Source organism: Podarcis melisellensis (assembly GCF_964234715.1).
Source record: "Podarcis melisellensis genome assembly, chromosome: 7".
NCBI classification, from domain to species: Eukaryota; Metazoa; Chordata; class Lepidosauria; order Squamata; family Lacertidae; genus Podarcis; species Podarcis melisellensis.
The window spans coordinates 6,660,575-6,685,960 of NC_138539.1; the positions used below are offsets into that span (position 1 = coordinate 6,660,575).

Below are 25,386 nucleotides of genomic sequence, written 5' to 3' on the forward strand. Positions count from 1 at the left end.
CTTGCATCCCCCCGCGGGTTTTTTCCACTTTTTTCTTCCTTTTATTAAGCCGCTAAGCCGCTTATCAGCTGTTCCGCTGATAAGCCGCTTAACAGCTGATCGCTGGAAGCCGCTTGACAGCTGTAGCGCTAATCCGCCAGGCTGTCAATGGGCTTGCTTCGCAAGACGAAAAAACCGCTATACGAAGAGCCTCATGGAACGGATTAATTTCGTCTTGCGAGGCACCACTGTATCTTCAAACAACCATGGCTAGAATAGTAGGATGGTATTGAGAATAGATAATCAAATGACAGTGCGATCCTATACATAGCTTTCCAGATGAGTAACTGAAACTTTTTAAAGGGGTTATATTATTGTGTGAGTATATGTGTATCTGTGCTTACATCTTTGATTTCTGGGTCCTTTCACACTCAAACCTTGTTACGGTTTTGGGATGTCTCAGGTTTAGCAGTATTCCTACAGCAGATGTAGCAGACCAAGAACCATTTTGTTTTAGCATAGTGAACTGAAGCCGATTGGAGATTTTTGATTCTCTAGTTGGAGTTGCCTGTAATTTTCCCTTGCTCCGGGAAAAGGGTTTGGCTTAATAATGGGCCCTAAGTGTGCTAGATTTATTGTAGAGTGCATGCTTTTTAATTTTTAAAAGATGCTCTGATACGAACTGAATACACTGTTTAGAAACATCAGAATTGCCTTGAGTGGAAAATTACTTCAGGGTAGATAAATAAAGTGAGTTTTGTCTTTCCTCCCCCCTCTTATCTTCTAGTGCCGAAGGGAGTCATACGTCTGGTCAGAGCAATGGCAGAGATCATCAAGCACTTGCAAAAGCCGTTCAGGTTCATCAAGATACATTGCGCACCATGTACTTCGCTTGACATGTTGCAGTGCTTTAAGTAACTCAGTTCCAAGTTGGATTCACAGGAGACCAGCTGCACTTAGACCAACAGTTGCCCCAGCTACAGTGACAGCCAGCAATGAGTGATGCATCATAATTTTATTAGGTTTTAATTTTTAGTATTGTTTTTTTCATTTGCAAGGAAGCCTTCCGTCCGGAATTTCAGACTTGATTGCAAACTGCAGACCTGTACAAAATTGCACAGCTATTAGAAGTTTGGATTTGCCAAAATCAGAAGCGGCTTGTCAGGAAGAAAGGAACAAAAAAGAAACAGATCAAAACCCACCTTTTGTAACTAAATCTAGAGCTGTGATCTCAGGGCTAAAATCAACACTTTTCATTTAGTTATGCCTTTCTACAGATATACTTGTTTGTAACTAATCTGAAAATACCCAATTAAGATCAGGCTTAATGGGTTGGTGAAAAACCTATGAATTTTGCTTTTATTCCTGAAAAGAAAATGAAGTGCTAATTCGGTGCCATTTAAATCCTCAGTCATTTTGGATGCATTCACAAATGGTTTAGTATTGAGATGCAAAAGGGGAGAATCTTGGTTTGCCCCTTGCTGTCTTCTAGATGAACAGTCTGTGGGGGTCTATGGGCAAAAAAGTATTTTTTGAAGTTCTTGAATGTCTCTCATTGTGCTGTTTTAAGTTTTTCGTAGAATGAATAATGGAATTATTTCAGGAAGAAAAAGGAGTTTATTATACATTTTATTAGGTCCATTGAAAGATTAGCAAAGCGTGCCATTAAAAATGTATTTTTTTTTCCTTAAAAAAAAAAATCCATTTTGATTACTAATCATGGAGTTTGTCCTATAGGACTGTGACACTTAATTTTCCAAAGCTTTTCTAAAGAATACGGGTCTGTGGTGATACAGTACAATCTTTTTCACTGTTATGTTTGAATTAATGTAAAAATTATATATGTTCACAGTATTAACATGATAGACTAGATGCTATTTATTTTTATTTACTAAGGAGTGATCAGCTCAACTTACTTCTGTTAACATATCATAAATTCAGGAATGCTTTGGATTTGAGATGAGAAGTTTATCATGGGGACACTAGTGATTTGGGCTGGAATTCACCAACCGTAGCTTTTGCAAGTTCTCTATTCATTTCAACAGGCCTTGTGTGTGATGCTTTACCCACATCTCTTTGAAATGAATAGAGGAGAGGCTTTAGCAATGCTTGGTGCATTGCACCTTTCAAAAGTAGGAATATGCAACTGACGTAACAAGGCAGGGTTGAGAGATTTACCTGGTGTATATATCGTTTTATTTAGCTTATATTTGGAAGGGCTTGCTGAGCTCATCCAGCTCAGTAGATCTAACACTCAGTAGTTTAGGCATGAAGGAAGAGTTCTTGATTCATTCAAGCACAAAAAATTACTTTCCTGTTCGATCATCTGAGACAGAGAAGTGAAAGGAAAGAGATCTGGCGTGTACTTGGGCAGCGAAGTGTCAACTGTTTTGCGTAACATGAATAGGAAGAGGTGGGGGAGGTTTGCCGTTCTCTTTGGAGGAGCATTAATTCAAGCAGAGATCTACTTAAAATAAAAGCTTCTGTACATTTGCACAAGATTCATATAGGTGACTAACGACAAATACCATTGCACTAACGATGGCAACAGGAACACTACTAAGATACTGTCGAAGAAAGCCCAGGAAATTTCCCTCCTAACACCTTGCTGGAGTTTACAAAAAGAAAGAAAAGAGCGAAACACATCAAGTCAGTGTTAAGTACTTTTTATGCTTGTAAAACCATCTTAAGATTCATTCGGATTTGTTTTTTCTCTCTCTTCTGAACAGCAGAACAGCTGTTTTGCAAGATTTGATCCCACTTCTCTATTCAAGAAGTGGGGGAAATGGGATCAGGCTGTGCTAAGGTTGTTACGGTATTATAGAACTGATAGTTGATGCCTGGGCAACAGAGTGCTCAATTTTTGTTGTTGTTGCCTATTAAATTTTAGGAATCTAATTTATGCTGTACATCAGTTAAAGTCTGCACCTAGTAATCAGTGCCTCATAATGCCAAACAGATCTGCTGGAACAACAGACAGGCTTTTGAGGCATGAGTATGTCATGTTTTCTTTTGTTTAAAGTGTGTGTGTGTTAAAATTCTGGACACTGCAGTTCCAGTAGCTTGATTGTTTCAAGAAAAACAGGACCCAGTCAGGGTCTCTGTCATTCTGCTGTGAAAAGCAGATTGCAACATCTCCTCCTTGAATTTATAGCATCTTACCTTTTTCTTCCTGGATTTGTTGCACTTTCCAGCTTGCGTTAGGGAAGCGATTGAAATGTGAACGAGATATTTGGGGTTCACCACTGTTCAGTTGGTGAACGAGCTGGTTCTAAAAGCTAATCTAAGCTAGTTCTGTCCTAGGCTGGCACATAAGGTGGCAGTAATTCATTATTTCCTTGTTTCTCTGTCATCTTGAAGCTACACCAGGCAGAAAGAGGTGGGCCAAGATGGCAGAATTTTCCTTGTCTTCCTATCCAGAACTGGGTGGTCAAGTCAATGCAAAGAGCTCTTTCCCACAGCTGCTGTTAACTAGCAACAAGCTAAAATAGTAGCGGCTATCTTCTAGGTGCTAGCTGGCAGTCACTTAGTTCTTTTCATTTCTTCCATTTCCATTATCTTCATTGAATCAGCACTCTCAGACTGCAGACGCATGCCCACAATTGTTGCCTGGGCTTGTGTAGACCCTTCTCCAAAGAATTAATGTTGTCACTGGCATGTGCAGCAATTTCATGTGAGTATCTACCTGTGTAGAAGGAATATGGTCGTTTTCTGAAAGTTAGATATCATTGAATGGCAGAAAGGATAAATGCATGTTGTTTTCTTTCTTTTAATCTTGTATACTGTATTTTTATTTTTTTAAGGCTTTTTTCCTTTCTTATTGTTAGATGCATGGTGAACTAATGTCTAGCAAGATTCAGCATCGGGGGGAGGGGTTGTAAAGCTCGTTTTTGAACAATTGACAATGCACTTTGAAAAGATAGGGCACTCTGATTATGCACAGGAACTGCTTTTTATAATATATGCATAAACCAAAACTCCAATTTGAAACAAAGAATACATCTTTCTACACAGCTGTTTACTACAATGACTCTTGAAAGCACAGCAATATCTCAGGTGAATGATTTCATACACTTTTATCCAAAATATTCTCCATGAGAACAAAGGAGAATAGTTTACAAAAAAAACTGAGGGGAGTCCAGGGTTGTGTCATATACCTGGAAGTGCTTTTAAATTTTATCTACTTATTGTTGGAATCAATTTGTAATAAAACTGGTTCTGTTAGGAATTTGGCTTCTTTTTCTCCTTTTTTAAAAAGTTGTTCCCTTTTCACAAGCAGAGAAAACTGGGTCTGATTGACCTCCATAATTGTTTTTTTTAAAATGGCATCAGCACTCAGTTGTAGCCAAACAGGTGTTTCAGAGTTGCATTGCCTGTAAATGCTGCAGTCCTTTCTCAAACTTCACCTGTAAGGATTAGACTCTGCTGGATGTGTATCTGTGCTAGGGATGGGGAACATACAACAATCTGGATGTTGTCATAATACAGTTCCCATCAGACCCAGCTAGCTGGACAATGGTTGGGGAGGATGGGAGTTGTGGCCCTTCAGATGTTGTTGGACTGCAGGTTCCCCCTCACTTCTCTTATCTGTGCTATTGCCTGTTTGATGCTTATAAATTCCTGTAACGTCTCAAAAAAGAAGAACAAGGGGCTGACATCTCAGCCCTAGCAAAACCAGTTGTTTTGCTGTCAATTTGATGTTGCCAAGTAAGGAACCTCCTATCGTGGGAAGATTTGAGGGGTGGTGGAAACACCCTATAGAATTCAAGTGTGCAAGTTTTCTATTTTTATTTGTTTTTGTTTGCTTTACAATTTTAGCAGTATTGGGATGTAAAAAAAAAGAAGAAAGCAGCAACCAATGGAATTGCTTCTGTTTCAGAGCGCAAACCAATGAACCAGCAATGATAACTGAAGCCATTTTATCTGAAAAAGCAAAACACACTATAATTGGTCTCTTGTGCCTTTTAAAAATATGCATTCTTGATGCAGAGAACATGGATGCCTTCTGGAGCATATGAGGATTGGCATTGTTGCCCCTTGCTTGCTCAGAGGTTGTTGGCCGGAGATAAATGACAACGGGAGTGAGACCCAGAGCCAGCCATGGCCAGATCTCCTCCCCACACCACATTTTGGAGTTGTTACTGATGTTAGATCATGTATTGGGCCCAGCCAAGTTCTTTGCCTCTCCTCCTCAGCTTTGGGTCTTGAGCACAGGCGCAATCAAGCCCCTGCCTAGCTTTCATTACTCTTCTGGTGCTGACTTGATTGGGATATGCAGCACATTTGAAGCTGTGTTGTTGAATTTTATGATAACAATGGCTAGAGCACTGGAATAATTCACATCTAAAAACTTGCCAAGGGGCGTGTGTGTGTTGCTAGTCTTGACTTGTAAGGACGTATTGTGTGGCTGATCGTTGCGACTTCAAGTTGAGCTGTGATGGGTTTGTTCAGGAGAGATGGGAATTCTCACAACGCCCTCCCTCCTGTTCCTCCTCAGCTTTGCACATGCTGGAGATTACCTGTGTTATTTGAGTTGCTTCTGCCTGTACCTAAAATTCAGATAACATGTAGCAGTCAGGTAGGTAAAAAAGATTGCATAAGTTAGGAGGAGCCAGCGTAGTTAGTGCCTTCTGCGTGTTGTTGGAGTCCAGCTCTCAGCTAGTATAACCAGGATTCTGAGATGGTGGGAGCTCAACAACATCTGAAGCGTCATGTAGACTGTTGTGACCTAGGCTATGGCAGCATCTTAATAGCTCCAATTTCTTGGAGATAGTTCTATGAGTCTTCACTCTTTCTGATCTAGGTTGTTGGATATGGGATTGGCTTAAACATTAATATGGGCTCCTGGGTCGCCTACCAACCTGACATATATATTTGTCTAAGGCCACCACCCCCGGAGCTGAAAAACAGTTATCGGGAACAGGTGGGATTGGAAGTATCCAGTTATATGCAAGCAGACAATAGGAGCGCCAAGCCTTATCTCTTGAAGTCAGTGTAGTCTCTCCCCACCCCCTTGAGAAATGAACTAGATCTTACGTGCTTAGCAACGCTTCACAGTCCCATGTCCCATCTTCAGTTCTGGGGGATAGTTGGAAGCTGCCTTATTACCAGTTCAGACGGATCAATAGTCCATCTAGCCCATGATCACCGAGTCTGGAACAGCTCTTCAGGGTCTCAGGTCCTTCACTTCACCTGTGACCATTGACACTTTGGGACGAGATTTTGGTCCTTCGCTTTAGGGGTTGTAGGTAGAAATCTTGCCACATGTGATATAACCCAGAGAACAACTCCTGTGACATTACTTAAGCCATAAGGTCTTTCTGCCTAAGGAAAAGAATGTAAACATTGTCACTAGTAGGTAGCAGTCGTAGATTAAAGTTTTGTGTTCCAGTTACAATTCGTTTCTCCAAAAGCAGTTATTTTTGTTTGGTAGCTTTGTTCATTTCGAAATGGCACTGGCTAAGATCCATGCATATGAGACCATGCATTATATCTTTCTTTCGCATTTGTAGTCACTGACAATTCGCTTCTAAAAGCATCCAGGCCATCATTTCTAGGAAAAACTCAAGCAGGATGTAATTGCACTGATTATTTTTTTGATTATTTTTTTTTACTGTAAAGGGTTTTCTGTTTGCATCTGCTGTAGCTATTGGAACAATACTGTACATAGCGTTAGGATGAGACAAGGGAGAAATTGTCACATTCATTGTTGTATTTCTAGAGTGAGTGTCTGATTTTACAGTATTAAGAGAGGAACATAAAGGCTCATATTTAGTTTCTGCATTTTATCCATTTGTATGTAGCCAACAAATCCTTGAAGGACAGTTTGCTAAATTTGCTTTATATATTTTAGTTAAGTTTTGTCTGCTTTCACTCCATAGCTTCATTTTTTTTGTCCCTTTCCAAAATGCACTTTGCTTGCAAAATATGTAACCCCCCCCCCCCGGATTTTATGCACTGGTATAATCAGTTATACATAGCTCTCTGCCCTGCAGTTTTATCACTGCCTTTTTTGACCAGTCGGCCATGCTGTCTGGTCACAAAAAATGCAGATCGGGAGATGTGCCAAGAAAAAATGACGGGTGGAGAACCTCAGCACCTGATTCGTTTGGCTGCTCTAATGTGGCTTTGGGCTCAGCCAAACCGTTGCAGCGGCTATGTGAAACCATTGGACAGAGGGCAAAACTTGGGCTTGGGCTTCATTCTGTGCCGTAGGGCTGCTTTTCTCACTCAACCTTGTATGAATTCTCCATACTAATTAAACGGGCAGCCCAAATGGATAGCTTGTAATTTGTGAATTGATCTTTCTGTAGCCAAAACAAAAAAAATTCCTTCCAGTAGCACCTTAAAGACCAACTAAGTTAGTTCTTGGTATGAGCTTTCGTGTGCATGCACACTTCTTCAGATACACACAGACCAACACGGCTACCTATCTGTAACTGGAACTATGGAAGGCACCACATTGAGCCGCATGAAATGGAAGTCCTTCAGTGTATCTGAAGAAGTGTGCATGCACACGAAAGCTCATACCAAGAACTAACTTAGTTGGTCTTTAAGGTGCTACTGGAAGGAATTTTTTTTGTTTTGACTATGGCAGACCAACACGGCTACCTATCTGTTTCTGTAGCCAGTTATTCTTTGGGCTGCAAATGTACCTGTTAGTAATTGGCTCTGACTTCTGTTGAACTATCCTTTGGCACACTCGAAGCAGACAGAGAAGCCCCTGCCTTGTTTGTGAAGTTATTCCAGCCCTCCCACCCCATGTTAAGCCTGTTCATTTGGCCTGCTGTGTACCTGACTCCACCCTACTTAAATGTCTCTTCTTTCCATGATGATGCCTGAAGTATTGTCATAGAATTAAAACGGCATGGCCAGATTGCAGCAGGACTCTTCAACTAGTAAGCTGGTACAGTTTAAAGACTACCTCCTTCATACTTTGAAAGAGATTAGAATATATCCTGTCCCCCCCTTTTTTTTTGAGATGTGATTTAACATTACTGAGAGTAGCCAAAATTCACCAAAGGACCTGAGTCGCTATGAACTTACTGGCTTCTAATCCGAGAAGCCAAGTGCCATACGGGGTCTTATAGCATCCTTTATCAGAGCAAGCGGTCTGGATAGAACCCACAGGATGTTGCCTACTTTGCAAAGAAGAAAGTTGTTGTTTTTAATGAATTTAACATGGCTTGAAGAATTGCAGTGATATCATGGACGGGTCCACTTTTACCCTGTATTTGCAACCCCCCCCCAAACTGTTGTTTCCAATAAGAAATGTTTGAATGCCTTAGGTGTAGGAGCATGTGTGTGCATGGGATGTTTGGCCAGGATCTAAAAAGCTACCCCCTAGGGACCTGGGCATGTACTTCTCCCTTTAAATGGCAGGCCCTTATTCCATATCACAGGCTAATGATAAGATTCCCTTTTTGCTTCAGCTGAGGTTTGCTTCTTTCGCATATGAGGGCTTGCCATTTGAAAACACAAGTCCCAAGTTCTCTCGTGCATACCAGCTATGAATCCAGATGTGCACACATATGTAAAATAATATATAAGGTCTCTTGTTTTAACAGAGGGTGACATGAAGGTGCTTTAAACTTATTTTGAACCTAGGACGACATTATATGTTGAATATTTTTGAGATTCTATTTAGGTATTTTTTCTTCGAACTTCAAGATGCTATTTTTCCCTACACAAGTCACTAACTTATATAAACTCTAAATGTGCAAATATATATATATTCTTGAATGTTTTATATTATGAGTGTGTTCTGTTTCACGGTATGAGAATTTGGTCACACCCAAGATCTTGAAGTGAGTGCAAATAAGGTGCTTTTATCTCAAACTAAACTGTAGAAAGCTGTCTTGTAATCATAATATTATTCTGACGAGCGAATTCATTGTGCTCATTTATACATACACATATTGTTATCAAGATTGTCACTGGATATGTCATAGGGCTGTTATCCATAACTTACTTACTTACTTACTTACTTACTTGATAGTTAATGCAAGTCATCATAAGTTTCATCGTTCAGGAGAGTAATAGTGCTTGTACTATTCAATAGTCATGTTCACCAGTAATTTGCAAACAGATCTGTTCATAATTTTTCCCATCCTTTGAAGCCTGAGATCCATAGAGCTATGTGAATCCCTTGGGGATTGTCTTTGAGCAACAGGCCCTGCTGTCCCGTATCACAGTTCCCTGGAGTTTCAAAAGTGGGTTGTCACGTGGCAAAAGGAAGATGGCAGTTCAAATAGCACAATCTCAGAGCCTACTTGGGTGTGTGGAATGTAGGAAGCTACCTTAAAATGGACAGACCATTGGTCTACTTAGTTCAATATTGTCTGCCTAGGCTGATTAGCAGCAGCTCTGCAGGGTTTTCTAGCAGGAGTCCACCAATTCTATTTAGCAATGCCAGGAACTGAACCAGGCGGGTTTTTTTTTGCATGCAAAATGTGTGGTCAGCCACTGAGGTGTAGCCTACACCAGTGGTTCTTTTGATACGGTGACTCACAACTCTGAATTTATTTGGTGTGGTGACTCTTAAATTTATTGCCACAAGCGTCCATGATATGCCAACGAAATGAAAAGTTGCAGGAGGCATTCATCATACCAGTTAAAGGTTTCTAACAATATTTATTTTGGGCTTACTTATAAAGCCTGTGTCTCATTTGCACAGGCTTTGTGACTCTTGTGGTTCATGACCCATAGGGTGGGAAACACTGGCTTGCACACTGAAGCCTGTTTCTTTCTCTGCCCCTTCTCCACCGCCATCTGAAGCTGGTGGAGTTCCTGAAGGCACCTGATACTGGTGTCGATGGACCTTTAGGCTCTTACGCATGTTGCCAAACCATGGTTTTAAGGGAACCAGCATGGCATCTGTACTGACCCTGAATTACAAGAGAGGGCTTAACCTTGGGGAAGAAAGGTGCTACTGCTGAATTGCCAGAGTTTGATGTTATTTGTCCATTCAACCACTTAAAGGCTGAGAGAAGTGTTCATAAGGCTTTATGACGCTGAGGGCTAGAGACTTTTAACAAGGGTTATGATTTAAGTTACTGAAAACCTGCTGAAATCTGCTGAAGCAACCAAATTGTCAAACGGGAACTATCCTACTTTAAATACCACTTTACAATGCAACCCCCCCCCCCGCCTTTCCCGTCAGCTGTTCAAAATATGGCAAAACTCCATAAGGAGCACAAGGGCGTAGTAACTTTTATCCCACATTAAGGATATCCTTAAAAGAGTGAGCTTGTTGCTTCAGATATGTGACACTTTGATTCTCAGTCTGGAAGAGAAGAACAATTTTGCTGCTGCCTCTGGAGTGAGCCTAGATATGAGAGATCTCTGAATTCACGGCAGCTTTTTCTATAGAGAGTTTTAAGAACAGTGCATGCAAATAGCTGTCCCCTTTCTCGGTTCTGTGAATTTCTCAAGATTACAACCAGGGAAGAAATACTTCTTGGGGAAAGAATTTGGGCCCGTTGCTTTCCTTTAAAAACAAAACAAAAAAACTACCTCTGATTATGATGAGATGGCAGTATTGCGGGCACCTTTTCAGTTCTTTTTAAGCAGCAAAAGGATATGGGGAGACAGACTGCATAGTAACGTTACTTTCCTTACCTCCCATTTTCTACCAAGTCCATTGCACAAACTGTTGGTAACGCCATGCTTTCCTCAGGATGTGTGCTGACTGAAGCTTTTCCTTCTTCATTTTCCCCTGTGTGCTGCAAAAGCCACAGCTTCCTTGCTTTACACAGGGTTTTATTTTCGGTGTACTGTACATCTTGAACACCCACTTATCGTAGGGTTGGCGTTGCAGTGGGCTGTGCTCCTTTGCAGAGTGTGCCCTCGCATGGTCAACTGAGACTTGCCACTCAGTTTCTAGCAAGCGATTATTATGACCAATGGCTATTAATCCGCAATAGTAAAATAGACTGAGAGTGTTTTGCACCATGAAGGTTGGAGATAGGAAGTTAGGATGGTGAGGGTTTATAGTGTAATCTGATCTTAAAAAGCTTTGTCACACTTCAACTGACATCTCCTGGGATTAATTTTAACCTGTAGTTTAGTTCAAGCAGTTGTAGTATTTTTTAAATTTACTAATGTTTCTTGGACCCAGACTTAAGTTAGTTCACTGAAATCAATGGGACTTAACCCAGTATTAACTTGAGATCCAGTGTGGTGTCGTGGTTAAGAGTGCCGAACTAGGACCTGGGAGACCAGGGTTCAAATCGCCACTCGGCCATGAAGCTAACTGGTGACCTTGGGCCAGTCACAGTCTTCTCTCAGCCTAACCTACCTCACAGGGTTGCTGTGGGGGTTAAATGTGGCGAACCAAGCACACCTCCTTGGACAAAAAGACGGGACATAAATGCAGTAATGAATAGTAATAATAACTTGGCGGTGGCACCCAAGTTCAGCAAACTTGGGTCTGGATCCTACCCGCTGAGGGAATAATTGCCTAGGAACACCATTATCGTACATATTTCATTTGCCAAGAAGGAAGAAACAAAATACATTGTTGAAAAAAACCGATTAGCTAATGAGAGAGATTAGTGAAGGGCCTTATTTCATAATGGTACTAAATAGAAATAGTTTACATCCTTTTGCTGCCTCTCTGTTGCAATGTTCCAGGCTTCCAGGATATACAGAAATATAAAATTAGCACTTGAGGAAAACTTTAAAAAATTATTTCTACCCATTAGTAATGCTGTAGAGTTTCCATTTCATTATATATATATATATATATTATAGAGAGTATACTTCACTCTATACATTCATCTATAAAAACTCAATGTAGGAGAATTAGCATTTTATGCAGTGTATGTACCTTAAGCAGTTTTAGTTACATGCTTGCTTGATGCGATGTGGTTTCTTTAACTTAAGCCTTAACAAATGTATCAAATTTGTCCAAAATCAGAATATGCAAAAACAGTAATTTAGTAAGACTTAACTCTTTCCCATGAAGGCACAAAAGATTTTTTAAAAAAAAGTTCTTATCCTTAAAACCAGTCTGTGTTTTTGAGGAGGCAATGGAGGCACCTGCCCTGTAGCTTTGTCATTCTATCCCAATTTTAACAGAATTTTACACCTCCTGGACTGGGGCTCCATCCACACTGTTAATCCGGACATTGTGATGTGTGGAGAAAATATTAAGCAATTGGAAGAAATTCATTTTTTAAAAAAAGGGCTAAGGGGATTAATGTTGCTTCATTCCCCCAAGTGATATGTAGTTGTATTGAAAGAAGAGTCTTGACGATTTTTTAAAATGTACATATGTTGAAAACATAGTGATGTTTTTCTGCATCACATAACTGACATTGACTCCATTTGTCTCCAAGATTAGTCGCAGGTGGGGGTGGGGACCCAGCACTCTTTCCAGTTTGGATCTACCTCACACTAAGCAGTTGGGTGCTAATTTATTCAAATTATAAATGAGATTGTCCAAAGTGACCAAACGGTATGTGATTACTTGTCCTCTGAAGACAAGGGTGTTTGGGGGAGGGGGTGGGGGGTGGGTTGTGTTACAAAAAATGTATTTGGTTTTTCTCTCTCTTCATCTTTGTGCCTTTTGTGTTGAGTCCCAATGCATAGCGAAATCGTCACGCTCCTATACAAACTATAAACCCTTTTTAACAGCAAAACTGAAAACTGTGTCAGGTTTCTGAAAAATTAACGAAAGTGTATTTTTGTGTGTAATAAAACTATATAAATATACAGCGTAACTGAATGCTTGTAATGTGGAAAGAGTTCTTTTTTTAAGAAAAAAAAATGTATTGAAAAACAGACAGATGGAAGGAAAGAAAAAACATTGATACTCGGATCCCAAACTATTCTATGCATACATTTGCATGGTCATGAACCATGCATGCTCTGTGGAGCTTCTCAGCGTTTGCCCAAAAGGAAGTAGTGTGGCAGTTTAATCTTGGGATGAGCGTGCTCCAACGTGCTAGCCAATATATGTGGGCCGCCCCGTTTGTTTCACCGAAGGGAGCAAATCTGCACATGACGAGATATATATATATATACTTCCTCCATTTAATTAGTGAAATCTCTGTGGCCTGGGTAGTTCCGAGGGTGGGAAGCTCAATATGCGTGAAGATGTGCGTATGTAGCTACTAATACTCAAGCTGTACATCAACCTTTGCTAACCTGGTTAGCCCCCCAGATAGGGGACTACAACTCCCATCAGCCCCCAGACAGCACTTGCTCACTGGGGACTGATGGGAGTTGTAGTCCAACAATACCTGGAAGGCTGCCCTCCCGGGCTGGCAAAAGTTACTGTACATATATACATGTATATAGTAAAACATGGAAGTGATGTGTGTGCATATGTCAGGTAAGGGAATAAAAACATCCAAGTAACTTTCTGCATGCTTTTATATAACAGTTTGAATATCCTTTTTTATATAAAACTTTTTTTACTTACCTTTTTTTGGGGAGACTAAGTTGTAATATGCTATTGTTTTTGAAGATTGAAAAATTGACTTTATAAACCGTAACCAATACAGCATGGGAATCTTTTCCTGTAAAAATTGATAATTTAGTTTAATATCCGGGTGAGGGAATTAAAGAAATGTGGGCGGCGGGGGGAGGGGGGGGAGACGGGAGACACCAACATTCCTAAGTGGCAGGATTTAAGCTATACCCTAAAGGAGGTGTTTTTCCTTTTTTTCTTCTTTTTGCTGCAGAGAGACTCAATCAACAGGAAAAAAAAGTGTATGTTACAAAACTGCCCCAACGGGTCTATAAGCAAAGCTATATTTTATAAAAGAGTAACCAACCTTTTAATATGCTGCATATAAGTGATCAGCATTGTTGCACTTTCTCAGTAATAGTGTCCTGTAAATTGGCTTATGGTTAAGAATTTTAAAATGTTTTTAATGTACCATAGTACTTGGGCAGAATATAAGACTTACAGGTACCTCACGATTGAAACAAGAGCCTGAATATGCTGCATTTTGTTCCTTTTATTTCACTGAGCATTTTGTTTGGCTTTCATTAGTTTTAATATATTGTTAAAAGGCTACCTGGCTTTTAATTTGTATTTGTTGGATCCCCTGAAGAACTGAGAGAATTTGTCTCTCTTCACTTAGTTAGACATTCTTACCCTTTACTGGTGTTAGTTCAGTAGTTGTTATCAAGTCTGCCCTGCATTGTTCAGTAGAGGATGTAGTGACTTTACGAAGTAGGTTTTGAGAAAAAGGAAACTTAAGGTTGTAAAACAGACAATATATGTTCTCTCTTGGTTTGTATGCTTGCTTTGTAATCATTGAACATCGAGATGGGGAGTGATGTCGTTTGCTGCTTTCCAACTGGAAAAAAGCAATCATGTACTTGTAATAATTATATATTGATTAAGGAATAAGCTAACAAATCAGTTAGGATAACCTAACTGGACAGCTGAGCCACATTGCTACTCCAAAACACCCCCCATTGGAAACTGAGGGCAGGATCCAGCTAAACAGTTTGGCTAGCACAAGGATTTTAGCTGTGCAGTGGAAATTCCCTGCCTCTCACCCCCTAAATCTGCTCCAGAGGCTTGAATATGGGAATATTCCACTGTGCAGTAAATGTCCTTGTGCTAGCCAAACTGTTTAGTTGGACGCCACCCTGAGTTTGCAACCAGGTGATTTCAAGCAACATATGCCCTTTAGATCTAATTTCCTTCAGAATAACTTGGTAGTTTTAATTCCCCAAATGCATTATAACACAGAGGGAGTTGTGTTTGGGAGTAGAATGCAGGGAGAGAAACTCTTGAAGGAAGCTTCAGAAGACTGTGAAATTCAACATTTATTGTCCTGTTTTTAAACTTAGGTGGTTCCTCTTTCCATGTTTGTTTTACAGCTTGCTAGTAAAATACTTTGCACTACTTATGCAATAAACTCATGACAAACTAACCTTTTACTTTTGTTTTGGTTTCTTGTGTATGTGTGTGTGTATATATATATATATATATTATAAACTAATACTAAAGATTTAGTGTAGTGTTTTTTTTATTACCTCCATACCATAAGACATGTAACAAGCTCAAAATGCTGTAAATCTTGATGAAATATGATGTGAATGATATTTTATAAAGTTATTTTGTATGGTGTCGATTTTGTTTCTGCCTCATAGTATGTCAATAAATTACTCATATTTACAAGTTCAAATGTACCATTTTCTATTATGCATGGGTTTCAAATGCCTGGTGTAATTAATACATTTTTTTACAGGGTGGGAATGTGGATGCACACATTCTGGGCAGTTTTCATCATTGATCCTATGAAGTAAGGTAGGCTGCATGATGGTAACTGGTCCAAGGTCACATAGCAAACTCCACTGCTGGGAAACAGTTTGAACATTTGTCTTTCAGACCAGCTGATCATTCTTAACCATTCTGGTATTGTGTGCATAAGAATAAACTATTTCCTTATTAGCTCAGTTTCCATGGAACCTAGGAGAAAAATGACTGGCTATCTCTGCAATTTAATAGATGCTGTTTTGCTCACATATCACTAGACCAAGGTGCTTTATCAAACACAGGATGTTATGGCTGAATGGTACATAACTTCCTATGTGTGTTCCATCTTTATAACGCCCAGGTTTGCTTCAGAGGGTAGAGCTTACAGCCACTGATACAGGAGCAATAGTGTACCTGCACTTGTATTTAATCAGTATATTGTTCAAACTCTCTCTCCCATCATGGGGGGAGACTGAGCTAAGCTTTGTGTCCTCTGCATGAGTACTTCTAAATGTCCAGAAACTCATTCAGGTGGGCAGCAGATGGGGAATTAGTTTTAGTTCCACTGTAGAAAGGGCTCTGATATGCCATTACCAAACCAACGGGTAGGGGCATATAAACCTACCCATATTTTAAGAACTTCAGAGGGTTAATTGACAGTGGAGCAGGAGAATTTGAAGGGTGGGTATAATGTAATACCAATATTGCAAACTTCTAGTCCCAATTTGACTTTTTAAAAGTCTTTGATGGTATGGAACCACTCAACCTCCAGTGCCTTCCATAGGACATGCAGACACCCCTGAGATAGCACCTGCCCTTGAGTAGCAGGGAAGGTTCTGCCATGTGGGTCATCACAGAACAGAAGCTGGTGAAGCAAAGTCATTAGTAAGTGCTTCATTTTTTTTGAAAAAGCAAGGACCAAGGAAGGAATTTCTTTTCCTATGGATGAGCTGGCTATATAAGCATTTAGTACTAAACCTTTCAAGCAATTTCAAACAAAGCATCTCTTATCATTCAACATGTTGATGGAAGCAATTACAGAGTTGGTGCAAGAGGATGGGCGGCCTAGTACGTAGTGTAAATGGATCAAAAATCACATTTTAGTACTCTCCCTGCCTTGGGATGCTCACCTATCATCCCACTTCAATTAAGTTTTACATCACGCAGACACACAAAACAGCCTTCACTAAGCCTTTGGCCCAATCCCTGAACAGCTTCAAGTTTCAAAGGAAAAGTGCTTATACAAAAATCTTCTGAATTCATTTTTATAAAACATTCATTAGAACACGTATTCTACAAATGTTGCCACTGTTTAAAGAATAAAGTACATCTCTTACTCAAAATGGGAAAGAGTCCCTGCTGTGGAAATGCTACTTCTATATTTAACATCCTTTCAAAATATACATATTAACATGAGGCAGAGCAGATTCCCCCCCCCCCATTAACAATATGCATAACATCACTGCAAGTAGTAATTAAAAAAAACCCAAAACATGAAAAGAGTTTCCCCATTTGTTCCCACTAGGCTGGACATTCTGCATTATGTTTGGTTTCTATGAAGCTGTTAAATGAATTGTTCCCTATTAGGAGGTCCATTGTCACTGCTGAGCTGCCCAATGTGGGCAGAGGAAGAAACCTCTGTATTGGAAAGACAGTATCCACAAGATAAGAATATTTGACACGTAGTTGGTAAGCTTTTAACAAAGAGCTGTAAATAATATAAAATAAAAATAAAAATGTGTTCACAAGTTCAGTCCCACACTTATGGCTCTTGCGTATATTGTAAAACAAACTGGCAATCCAGTTGTTCAATTTTCAACCAATGCAGAGATAACAGGACTTTACTTGAACACAAGTTAATGTGTAACAAGGATGTGCTGTAAGTCTAGTCATTTGTCACCCTCAAGATGCATCTTCCTCGTCACTTTCTTCATCCTCTTCCTCTTCTGCCTCCTCTTCCTCCTCTTCTCCTCCTCCCTCTTTTTCTCTCTCAAGCATTTTTAGATATTTGCTAGCCAAGATCTTCTTTGGCAGGATATCTGGAAGAAGGGCACCTTCGTTAAATGATTACAGAAGCATTCTTACAGGTGCTACAATATAAGTAAGGAAAGGTCTGGCCCAATGTAAGGTTCACAATGGAACCACATACCCAACACAGACTTTTACATCTACAAAAATCTTCAAACAAACAAACAAATAAATAAATAAATAAAGATTTTCACTGCTATGATTGTCCAAGAGCACTTGGCAAACAAGGAGGTGACTCTAGAAACTAGAATGGTTTTGAACAGGAAATCTGTATCCTAGTCATTCTCTCTGCCCATCATCCATAACTCTCATGTTTCTCTCATTCAGCGATGAAACAATTGCTGAGATGGCTAGAGCACCAGTGACAAAAAACCCATTCCAAATTGGACCAAACACAAGTTAGAGCTTAACATCGAGCCTACCAAGTGGAGATGGCAAAGACGACCTTCTTTGCCACCTCCTTTGTGTCAGTGGAAAACAGTTCCAGGAGACTTTTAAAGGTGGTTTGTAGTCTTAACAGAACCCACTTCGCCATTGGGGACTTAAAAATCTGCAACAATTACATGACCAATAAGGGTAAAGACCTACCTGCAAGGAACTGAAATGTATCATAGTTCTCTGCTGTATGGGACAAGTCGCTGTAGGTTAATGACGTTTTGTCCTTTCCCTGGCCGTGCTTGTAGGAATGCACAGCTAAATACTGGACAAACAGCTCCTAAGGATAAGAATATAGTATGCCAATGAGTCAGGTATATATTATTCAGCATACACTATTTTATTGTAATTACATCAATCACCCTCTTGGAACCACAGAGGGTACTATAACAAGAGGAGGTATCGTGGTGCAGTGGTTAGAGTGTTGGGGGACCAGCATTCAAACCTCTCCCCAGTGATGAAGCTCACTCAGTGACCCTGGGGCAATCAGTCACTCTCAGATTAACTTATCTGTGAGGATAAAATTGGGAGGAGAAAAACCGTGCATGCCCCCACCGAGTTCCTTGGAGGAAAAGTGGCACACAATTGATTTCATCAACCAATAGATATCCACAATGCAATACAAATATGTCCCATAGTAGGCTAGTCATGGGCTGGGAATCTAAGCTACACTTTTTATCATCATTTTTGTCCCAACTGCTACTCGTCTTCCAAAGCAACTACTCTATTCCGAACTTAAAAATGGAAAGCGTAATGCTGGTGGTCAACAAAAGAGGTTTAAAGACTGTCTCAAAACAAATCTAAAAAAATGTAGTACAGTATAAACACTGACAGCAGGAAAACACTGGCCTGCGAGCGCTCTAGTTGGAGAATGGCCTTTACCAAAGGTGTCATGGGCTTGACACTCGAACTCAGGACACAAGGGAGAAACGTGCTAAGAGGAAGAAATGCTTGGCAAACCCTCACCATGATCAACTCCCACCCGGAAACCAATGTCCCCACTGTGGAAGGACATGTGGATCCAGAATTGGCCTCCACAGTCACTTACGGACTCATTGTTAAAACCGTGTTTATATTATATAATATAAATTATTAACTTGTAAGATATGGATTTGTTTTGTGTGTTTTTTTAGTTGTTACTTTTTTAGTTTTTGAATGTTGGTTTTTGTGTGTTGTTTATTGTTATTTTTCGATATTTTTCGTGTTGTGTGAAAATACTAATAAAATTTATTCAATTAGGAAACAAAAAACCAAAAACCGTGTTTATGGAAGACAATCTTACTCGGCTACGAGTGATCGCCAAATAAATAAGACATATTTAGCTATACCCTGCCTTTCCCCCTGCCTTACAGATAAAAGTAACAGCTATAAACACAGAAAAGCAACAATCATTGACAATTAAAACATACATACATAGATTTCTTAAAACCCTAAAAATAATTACAAAAAACCCCCAGCATGGCATCAAATGCAGTCAGTTCCCAAAAGCCTGTTGGAACAAGAATGCCTTCAGCTGCTGGCAACAAGAAGCTAGTGAGTTTGGTTTCCCTAGGCAGGGAGTTCCAAAGTTGACATTTGCTGTAATTGTGCTGTTTAGATTTCTTTCTTTTTTAAAAAAAAGTTGTTTTGTTACTAGCATTTTATAGAATGCGCTTTATCTACTGCTAATTTAGATAATGATTCTATATAATTCATGTTGTAGTTGTGATGCTCTATTACTGTATGTCATTGTTGCTCTGGAGCCACTTTGCATAGAAAGAGAGTAAGTTAATGAGTCAAGCTCAAGGCGGGAGACTCTTTTCTCACAACAACCTTGCGAGGTAGGACTGAACAGAATACAGTGGTACCTCGGGTTAAGTACTTAATTCGTTCTGGAGGTCCGTTCTTAACCTGAAACTGTTCTTAACCTGAAGCACCACATGGGGCCTCCTGCTGTCGCTGTGCTGCCGGAGCACGATTTCTGTTCTCATCCTGAAGCAAAGTTCTTAACCTGAAGCACTATTTCTGGGTTAACGGAGTCTGTAACCTGAAGCGTCTGTTACCTGAAGCGTCTGTAACCCGAGGTACCACTGTACACATACATATATGTATGTATGTGTCTCTTGTTTAGAAAAACACCCCACCTTCCCAGGAGCTTGGTCTCCACAGGAGAGCCGCTGCCACCGTCGGAGCTGCCTCAAGCGCAGTCTCCCGCCGGCGTCTCCCTCGCGGCCTTCACATTCCCCTCAGAAGCGTCCCTGCCGGGGCCCTACCGTGGCCTTCGCCGTGAGGAAAATGGCGTCCGGGTTGATGCTGGAGACCTCAGGCGAGCTCTTCATGATCACCCGGATGCGAGACAACGGCAGCGACACCAGACGGTTCTCTTCGCCACCGCCGCCGCTACCGCCGATTCCACTCACCCGCGACGCCATCTTCCATCTCCCTCCCACAACCGCGCGGCCCCCGCCGGAAGCCTGGCCTCCTCCCCTGGGATTTGTAGTTCTCGTCTCCGCTCTGGCTGCGGCGTCGCCGGGAGTTCAGAACTACCTTTCCCACAGTGCACTGCGGCCACGAGCCCGCCTCCCTCTCTCCGAGCCCAAACGCGCGGCGAGCCGCCTCGTTACGAAAGACTACAAGTCCCGTAAGGCGCGTCTGTGACATCACTCGACAGCGACCTTGAGCGCAACGTATACGCATTATTTCCGTGCAGAATCTGTACATTCGCCCCCTGGAATCCACTCTGGGGAGAAGGCGGAGTGTAAATAAATATAGAAGCATAGAATTGTAGAGGTCGAAGCCTCTCTAACTCCCCTGCAACGCAGGAATATCCCTTATAGGGATCGAACCCACAATCTTGGCGTTAGCCCCACACTAACTAACCGCCTTATAAACATAAAATAATAAAACCAATAGTACTACTACTAATAATACTTTGGCATGTCTGAAGTAACCGTAGTTTGGAAACAACTATTATTATTATTATTATTATTATTATTATTATTATTATTATTACCAGTACTATTTGTCCGTCGCTTATCTTGCCCCAAAGCAACCCAAATAGCAACCCAACAAACCCAGACAGCATCTGAAAAATCAGAGACATCACCCTGCCAACAAAGGTCCGTATAGTTAAAGCCATGGTTTTCCCAGTAGTGATGTATGGAAGTGAGAGCCGGACCATAAAGAAGGCTGATCGCCGAAGAATGGATGCTTTTGAATTATGGTGCTGGAGGAAAAGTCCCATGGACTCTTGAAAGTCCCATGGACTGCAAGAAGATCAAACCTCTCCATTCTGAAGGAAATCAGCCTGAGTGCTCACTGGAAGGACAGATCGTGAAGCTGAGGCTCCAAGACTTTGGCCACCTCAGGAGAAGAGCAGACTCCCTGGAAAAGATCCTGATGTTGGGAAAGATGGAGGGCACAAGGAGAAGGGAACGACAGAGGACGAGGTGGTTGGACAGTGTTCTTGAAGCTACCAGCATGAGTTTGACCAAACTGCAGGAGGCAGTGGAAAACAGGAGTGCCTGGCGTGCTCTGGTTCATGGGGTCACGAAGAGTCGGACATGACTAAACAACAACTACTACTACTACTAATAATACTTTGGCATGTCTGAAGTAACCGTCGCTTGGAAACAACTATTATTATTATTATTACTCCTGTACTACTACTACTACTTGTCCGTCGTTTTATCGCGCCCCAAAGCAACCCAAAGAGTTTGTACGGAGCAAAATAAAATAAAATAAACGCTCCATTTGCTGAGCGTTTCCTCTTTAAGTCAGCGATGGGGCCGGGGAGACGCCTGCCCTTTACAAGTCGCAGGGCGACTCCAACTCCCACCAGCCCTCAGCCTGTGTGGCCCATAGCCGGGCATGACGGGAGTTGTAGTCCCGTGGCCTTACTCCATTCGGAGGGGCGGGACCAACTCTCGCGTGGGGACTCCTGCGCGTGCGTACTTCGTCTGGGCGGCTAGGCGGCTGCGCAGTCAAGGCCCTCCCTCCCCGCACCGGCGAGTTCCGCTCCCTTCGGCCTGTGGGGCGGGCGCGCTGAGGAAGAGGCCGAGAGGAGGCGGAGCTATTGCGTCGCCCGGGCTGAGTGAGTGAGCCGGAGCCCCCCTCCCTTTATCGCGGTGGGGGAGGGGGGAGGGGCCGCTTTCGCCTCACAAACTTTCACCTCCCCCCCTTCTCTCTCACACAGATATATTTTACCTCAGCTTCCCCTTCCTTTCCGTGTGTCCCTCTATCGTGCACCTCTGAGGCAGTTATAATTACGAATTTTTGTTATTATTTTGCTAATGTCATAAAACCAATACTGAAATCCTTTCATATATATATATATATATATATATATATATATATATATAAACGTTCATGTCTGGTTGGGGTTTGCTTTCTCTCCTTCAACGCCCCACGCCCTCCTCTCCCCAAACAGGAGGAAGAGGATTATTTTTCATTTTTAGGAGGCGGGGGGGGGTTGGACTAGATGAGCCCCTGGGGACCCTTCCCAGCTTTGCCTTCCAGTGCTTTTAGGTGTCCTTCCCCACCCCACTCCTCCCTAAAGAAAAAGAAAAAAAAACAGGTTCAGTGAGGGAATTTTCAGCAGGTGCAGCTTTTCCTTCTATCCTGGGTGACAAGTCAAAATTCCCTAGGTTAAACGCTCAAACTCTGCCCTCCAGATGTTTTGGGACTACAACTCCCATGATGCCTATCTAGCAGGACCCAGTGGTCAGGGATGATGGGAACTGTAGTCTCAAAACATCTGGAGGGCTGAATTTGAGGAAGTCTGGTGTAGAGCAAGGTTTCCCCAAACTTGGGTCCCCAGCTGTTTTTGGACCACAACTCCCATCATCCCTATCGTGCATCTCTGAGGCTGTTATAATTACGAATTGTTGTTATTGTTTTGTTAATGCCATAAAACTAATAATACTGTAATCCATATATATATATATATATATATATATATATATATATATATATATATATACATTCATGTCTGGCTGGGGCTTGCTTTCTGTCCTTCCACTGCCCCACGCCCTCCTCTCCCCACACAGGAGGAAGAGGATTCCCCCCCCCCACTGCTAGGAGGCGGGGAGTTGGACTAGATGACCCCCTGGGGACCCTCCCCAACTTTGCCTTCCCGTGGTTTTAGGTGCCCTTCCCCAACCCAGTGCCATAGCTGTCAACCTTCCTTTTTTTGCGGGAAATTCCCTTATTCCAGCGCCGTTTCCCGCTGGTATCCCGGATTGTTAGATATCCCGTAGACTGTCCCCAGGACAGGTGAGGCTGCTGACCCCTTATTTTCGAGGCTGCTGATCCCTTATTTTCAAATCTGAAAGTTGACAGCTATGCACCCCACTCCTCCCTAAAAAAAAACACCCCAGGGTCAGTGAGGGAATTTTCAGTGGGTGCAGCTTTCCCTTCTGTCCTGGGTGACAAGTCAAAATTCCCTCTAGGTTAATCTAGCACAGGCTTCCTCAAACTCTGCCCTCCAGATGTTTTTGACCTACAACTCCCATGATCCCTAGCTAGCAGGACCAGTGGTCAGGGATGATGGGAACTGTAGTCTCAAAACATCTGGAGGGCCGAATTTGAGGAAGCCTGGAGTAGAGCAAGGTTTCCCCAAACTTGGGCCCCCAGCTGTTTTTGGACCACAACTCCCATCATCCCTAGCTAGACAGGACCAGTGGTGAGGGATGATGGGAGTTGTAGTCTGAAAACAGCTGGGGAAATCCTGGAGTAGAGACTCAGGTGTCTCACCACTTTTCTCCTTGTTGCAGACTGGACACAGTATTATTATTATTATTATTATTATTATTATTATTATTTATACCCCATCCATCTGGCTGGGTTGCCATTTACAGTATTTAAGAAGCTCCCTTATTTAAGCTATTTCCAGTTCCAGGGCTCCCAAAATTTGCCCCAGCAGTTTCTTAACCCTGGTGGCTGCTCCTGGCTTTCTATGTATATAGAACATTCTGTGTCTTTCTACATCTGAACATTCTATACAAGCAGTAAAGCATACTGTGAGAAATTTAAGTTTGGGAGCCAGTGTGGTGTAGTGGTTTGTGTGTTGAACCAGGACTTGTGAGACCAGGGTTCAAATCCCCACTCAGTTCAAATCCTGCTTCTCAACCTAACCTATCTCAGGGCTACTGTGGGGATTAAATGAGGACAGGGGAGAAACATTTATGTCACCTTGAGCTTTTTGGAGAAATAGTGGGATATAAATGAATAAATAAAGATTAACAAACTGTGATCTGATAACTTGCTTAATAAAGCTGCAGTTGACACTGAATTTGAAGAATAGAGCTAATCCTTAATCCATTTGTAACTTCTAAAATGATGGGTACTCCCGCAACAATCTAACAGGAAATTTTTGTTTGTTTGTTTCATTAGTATACGGGTGATGCAAAATGAGTGTCCCTGACTACATGCAGTGTGCAGAAGACCATCAAACTCTACTAGTTGTGGTCCAGCCAGTTGGGATTGTCCCTGAAGAGAGCTTTTTTAAGATCTACAAGCGGATTTCAACTGTGAGTCAGATCAACGTACGCGACTCTCAGCGCATCCTTTACATCCGCTATAGACATCATTACCCACCGGAGAACAATGAATGGGGGGATTTTCAGACGCACCGCAAAGTGGTGGGCCTCATAACCATCACAGACTGCTCCTCTGCAAAAGACTGGCCTCAGACCTTTGAAAAATTCCACCTTCAGAAGGAAATATATGGCTCCACACTTTATGATTCTCGGCTATTTGTCTTCGGGCTTCAAGGAGAAATTGCAGAGCAACCTCGTACAGATGTGGCATTTTATCCTAGTTATGATGAATGTGAAAATGTAGAAAAGAGGATAGAAGACTTCATTGAATCTCTCTTCATTGTATTAGAATCCAAACGTCTTGACAGAGCCACTGATAAGTCTGGAGATAAGATCCCACTTCTCTGTGTTCCTTTTGAAAAAAAGGATTTTGTAGGCCTGGATACAGATAGTAGGTAAGTACCTTCACAAAATACAGATCAAAAATTTATGTCCCCTGCTACAGCTGGGAAAATACTGCTCCTGTCCCTCAAAGCTGCCTTGTCGACAATTTAAAAACAATGAGTAACAGGGTGCTGTTGTTAACTGACATTTGTGAGCATTCTTGATAAACTTGTTTCTGATGTAGATGTAAGCCGGGGGGGGGGGGACTGGCAGCATATTTGAGGGAAAAAGATCTACCATGGGAATTTTTGTGGGGGGGGGGAGCAATAATAATAATGATATACAACTCCTGTTACCCCCTTCTCCCAGGTTTCTACGGCTGAAATACTTTTTAAGACAAAACTTTGTTCAAATGAAGATTTTATGTAAAATAGTTTACAGCATTTAAGTATGGTAATTCCTTGTGAGTATACACAGGAATGCTATAGATTATCATCTAATACTGTAGACTTACACAACACTCAAGTCCAAAATGCATTTCTGCATCTAGAGAGTGCTGCCATCTGCATGTGAGAGAGCACACAGGGCATTCTTTTTCTTGTGAATTGCTGCTTGCTCTCTTTGGATGATCCTTCATTCAGTTTAGCGATACAGTGGTACCTCGGGTTACATATGCTTCAGGTTACAGACTCCGCTAACCCAGAAATAGTGCTTCGGGTTAAGAACTTTGCTTCAGGATGAGAACAGAAATCGGGCTCTGGCGGCGCAGCAGCAGCAGGAGCAGGAGGCCCCATTAGCTAAAGTGGTGCTTCAGGT

The 25,386-nt window shown here is 41.6% G+C and overlaps 3 protein-coding genes across 8 annotated transcripts in view; 2 read left to right on the top strand and 1 right to left on the bottom strand.

Moving 5' to 3' along the window:
* AGO2 (argonaute RISC catalytic component 2) overlaps positions 1–15,134 on the top strand; it is a 54,164-nt gene extending 39,030 nt beyond the window's left edge. For 3 of the 4 annotated variants that reach the window (XM_081918736.1, XM_081918737.1, XM_081918738.1), the window contains one exon: positions 767–4,207. In XM_081918736.1, the coding sequence (XP_081774862.1) occupies positions 767–875 (109 nt within the window). In that variant the 3' untranslated portion in view covers positions 876–4,207. Of the gene's footprint in view, positions 1–766; positions 4,208–13,670 lie in introns of those variants that run through there. The other variant, XR_014170323.1, reaches the window with a different exon arrangement.
* Positions 15,135–16,456: 1,322 nt separating this feature from the next.
* Positions 16,457–20,169, bottom strand: CHRAC1 (chromatin accessibility complex subunit 1). The gene is made up of 3 exons (XM_081919078.1): positions 19,921–20,169; positions 17,822–17,948; positions 16,457–17,244 (listed from the first exon to the last, which is right to left on the bottom strand). Exons 1-3 carry the CDS (start codon positions 20,077–20,079, stop codon positions 17,108–17,110), a joined length of 423 nt encoding a protein of 140 aa, XP_081775204.1. The 5' UTR covers positions 20,080–20,169; the 3' UTR covers positions 16,457–17,107.
* A 1,431-nt stretch (positions 20,170–21,600) lies between these two features.
* TRAPPC9 (trafficking protein particle complex subunit 9) overlaps positions 21,601–25,386 on the top strand; it is a 287,922-nt gene continuing 284,136 nt past the window's right edge. For 2 of the 3 annotated variants that reach the window (XM_081918682.1, XM_081918684.1), the window contains exons 1-2: positions 21,601–21,740; positions 24,041–24,641. In XM_081918682.1, coding sequence (XP_081774808.1) covers positions 24,058–24,641 — 584 coding nt within the window. In that variant the 5' untranslated portion in view covers positions 21,601–21,740; positions 24,041–24,057. Of the gene's footprint in view, positions 21,741–21,787; positions 21,903–24,040; positions 24,642–25,386 lie in introns of those variants that run through there. The other variant, XM_081918683.1, reaches the window with a different exon arrangement.

Bases quoted from the DNA above. Each gene is read 5' to 3' on its own strand.
- CHRAC1 (XM_081919078.1), bottom strand. From the start codon at position 20,079: ATGGCGTCGCGGGTGAGTGGAATCGGCGGTAGCGGCGGCGGTGGCGAA. The intron at 17,949-19,920 runs GTAGGGCCCCGG...TCTTATCCTTAG, and splicing joins TCCTCACGGCGAAGGCCACG to GAGCTGTTTGTCCAGTATTT. The intron at 17,245-17,821 runs GTAGGTCTTTAC...CCCTTCTTCCAG, and splicing joins TACATTTCAGTTCCTTGCAG to ATATCCTGCCAAAGAAGATC.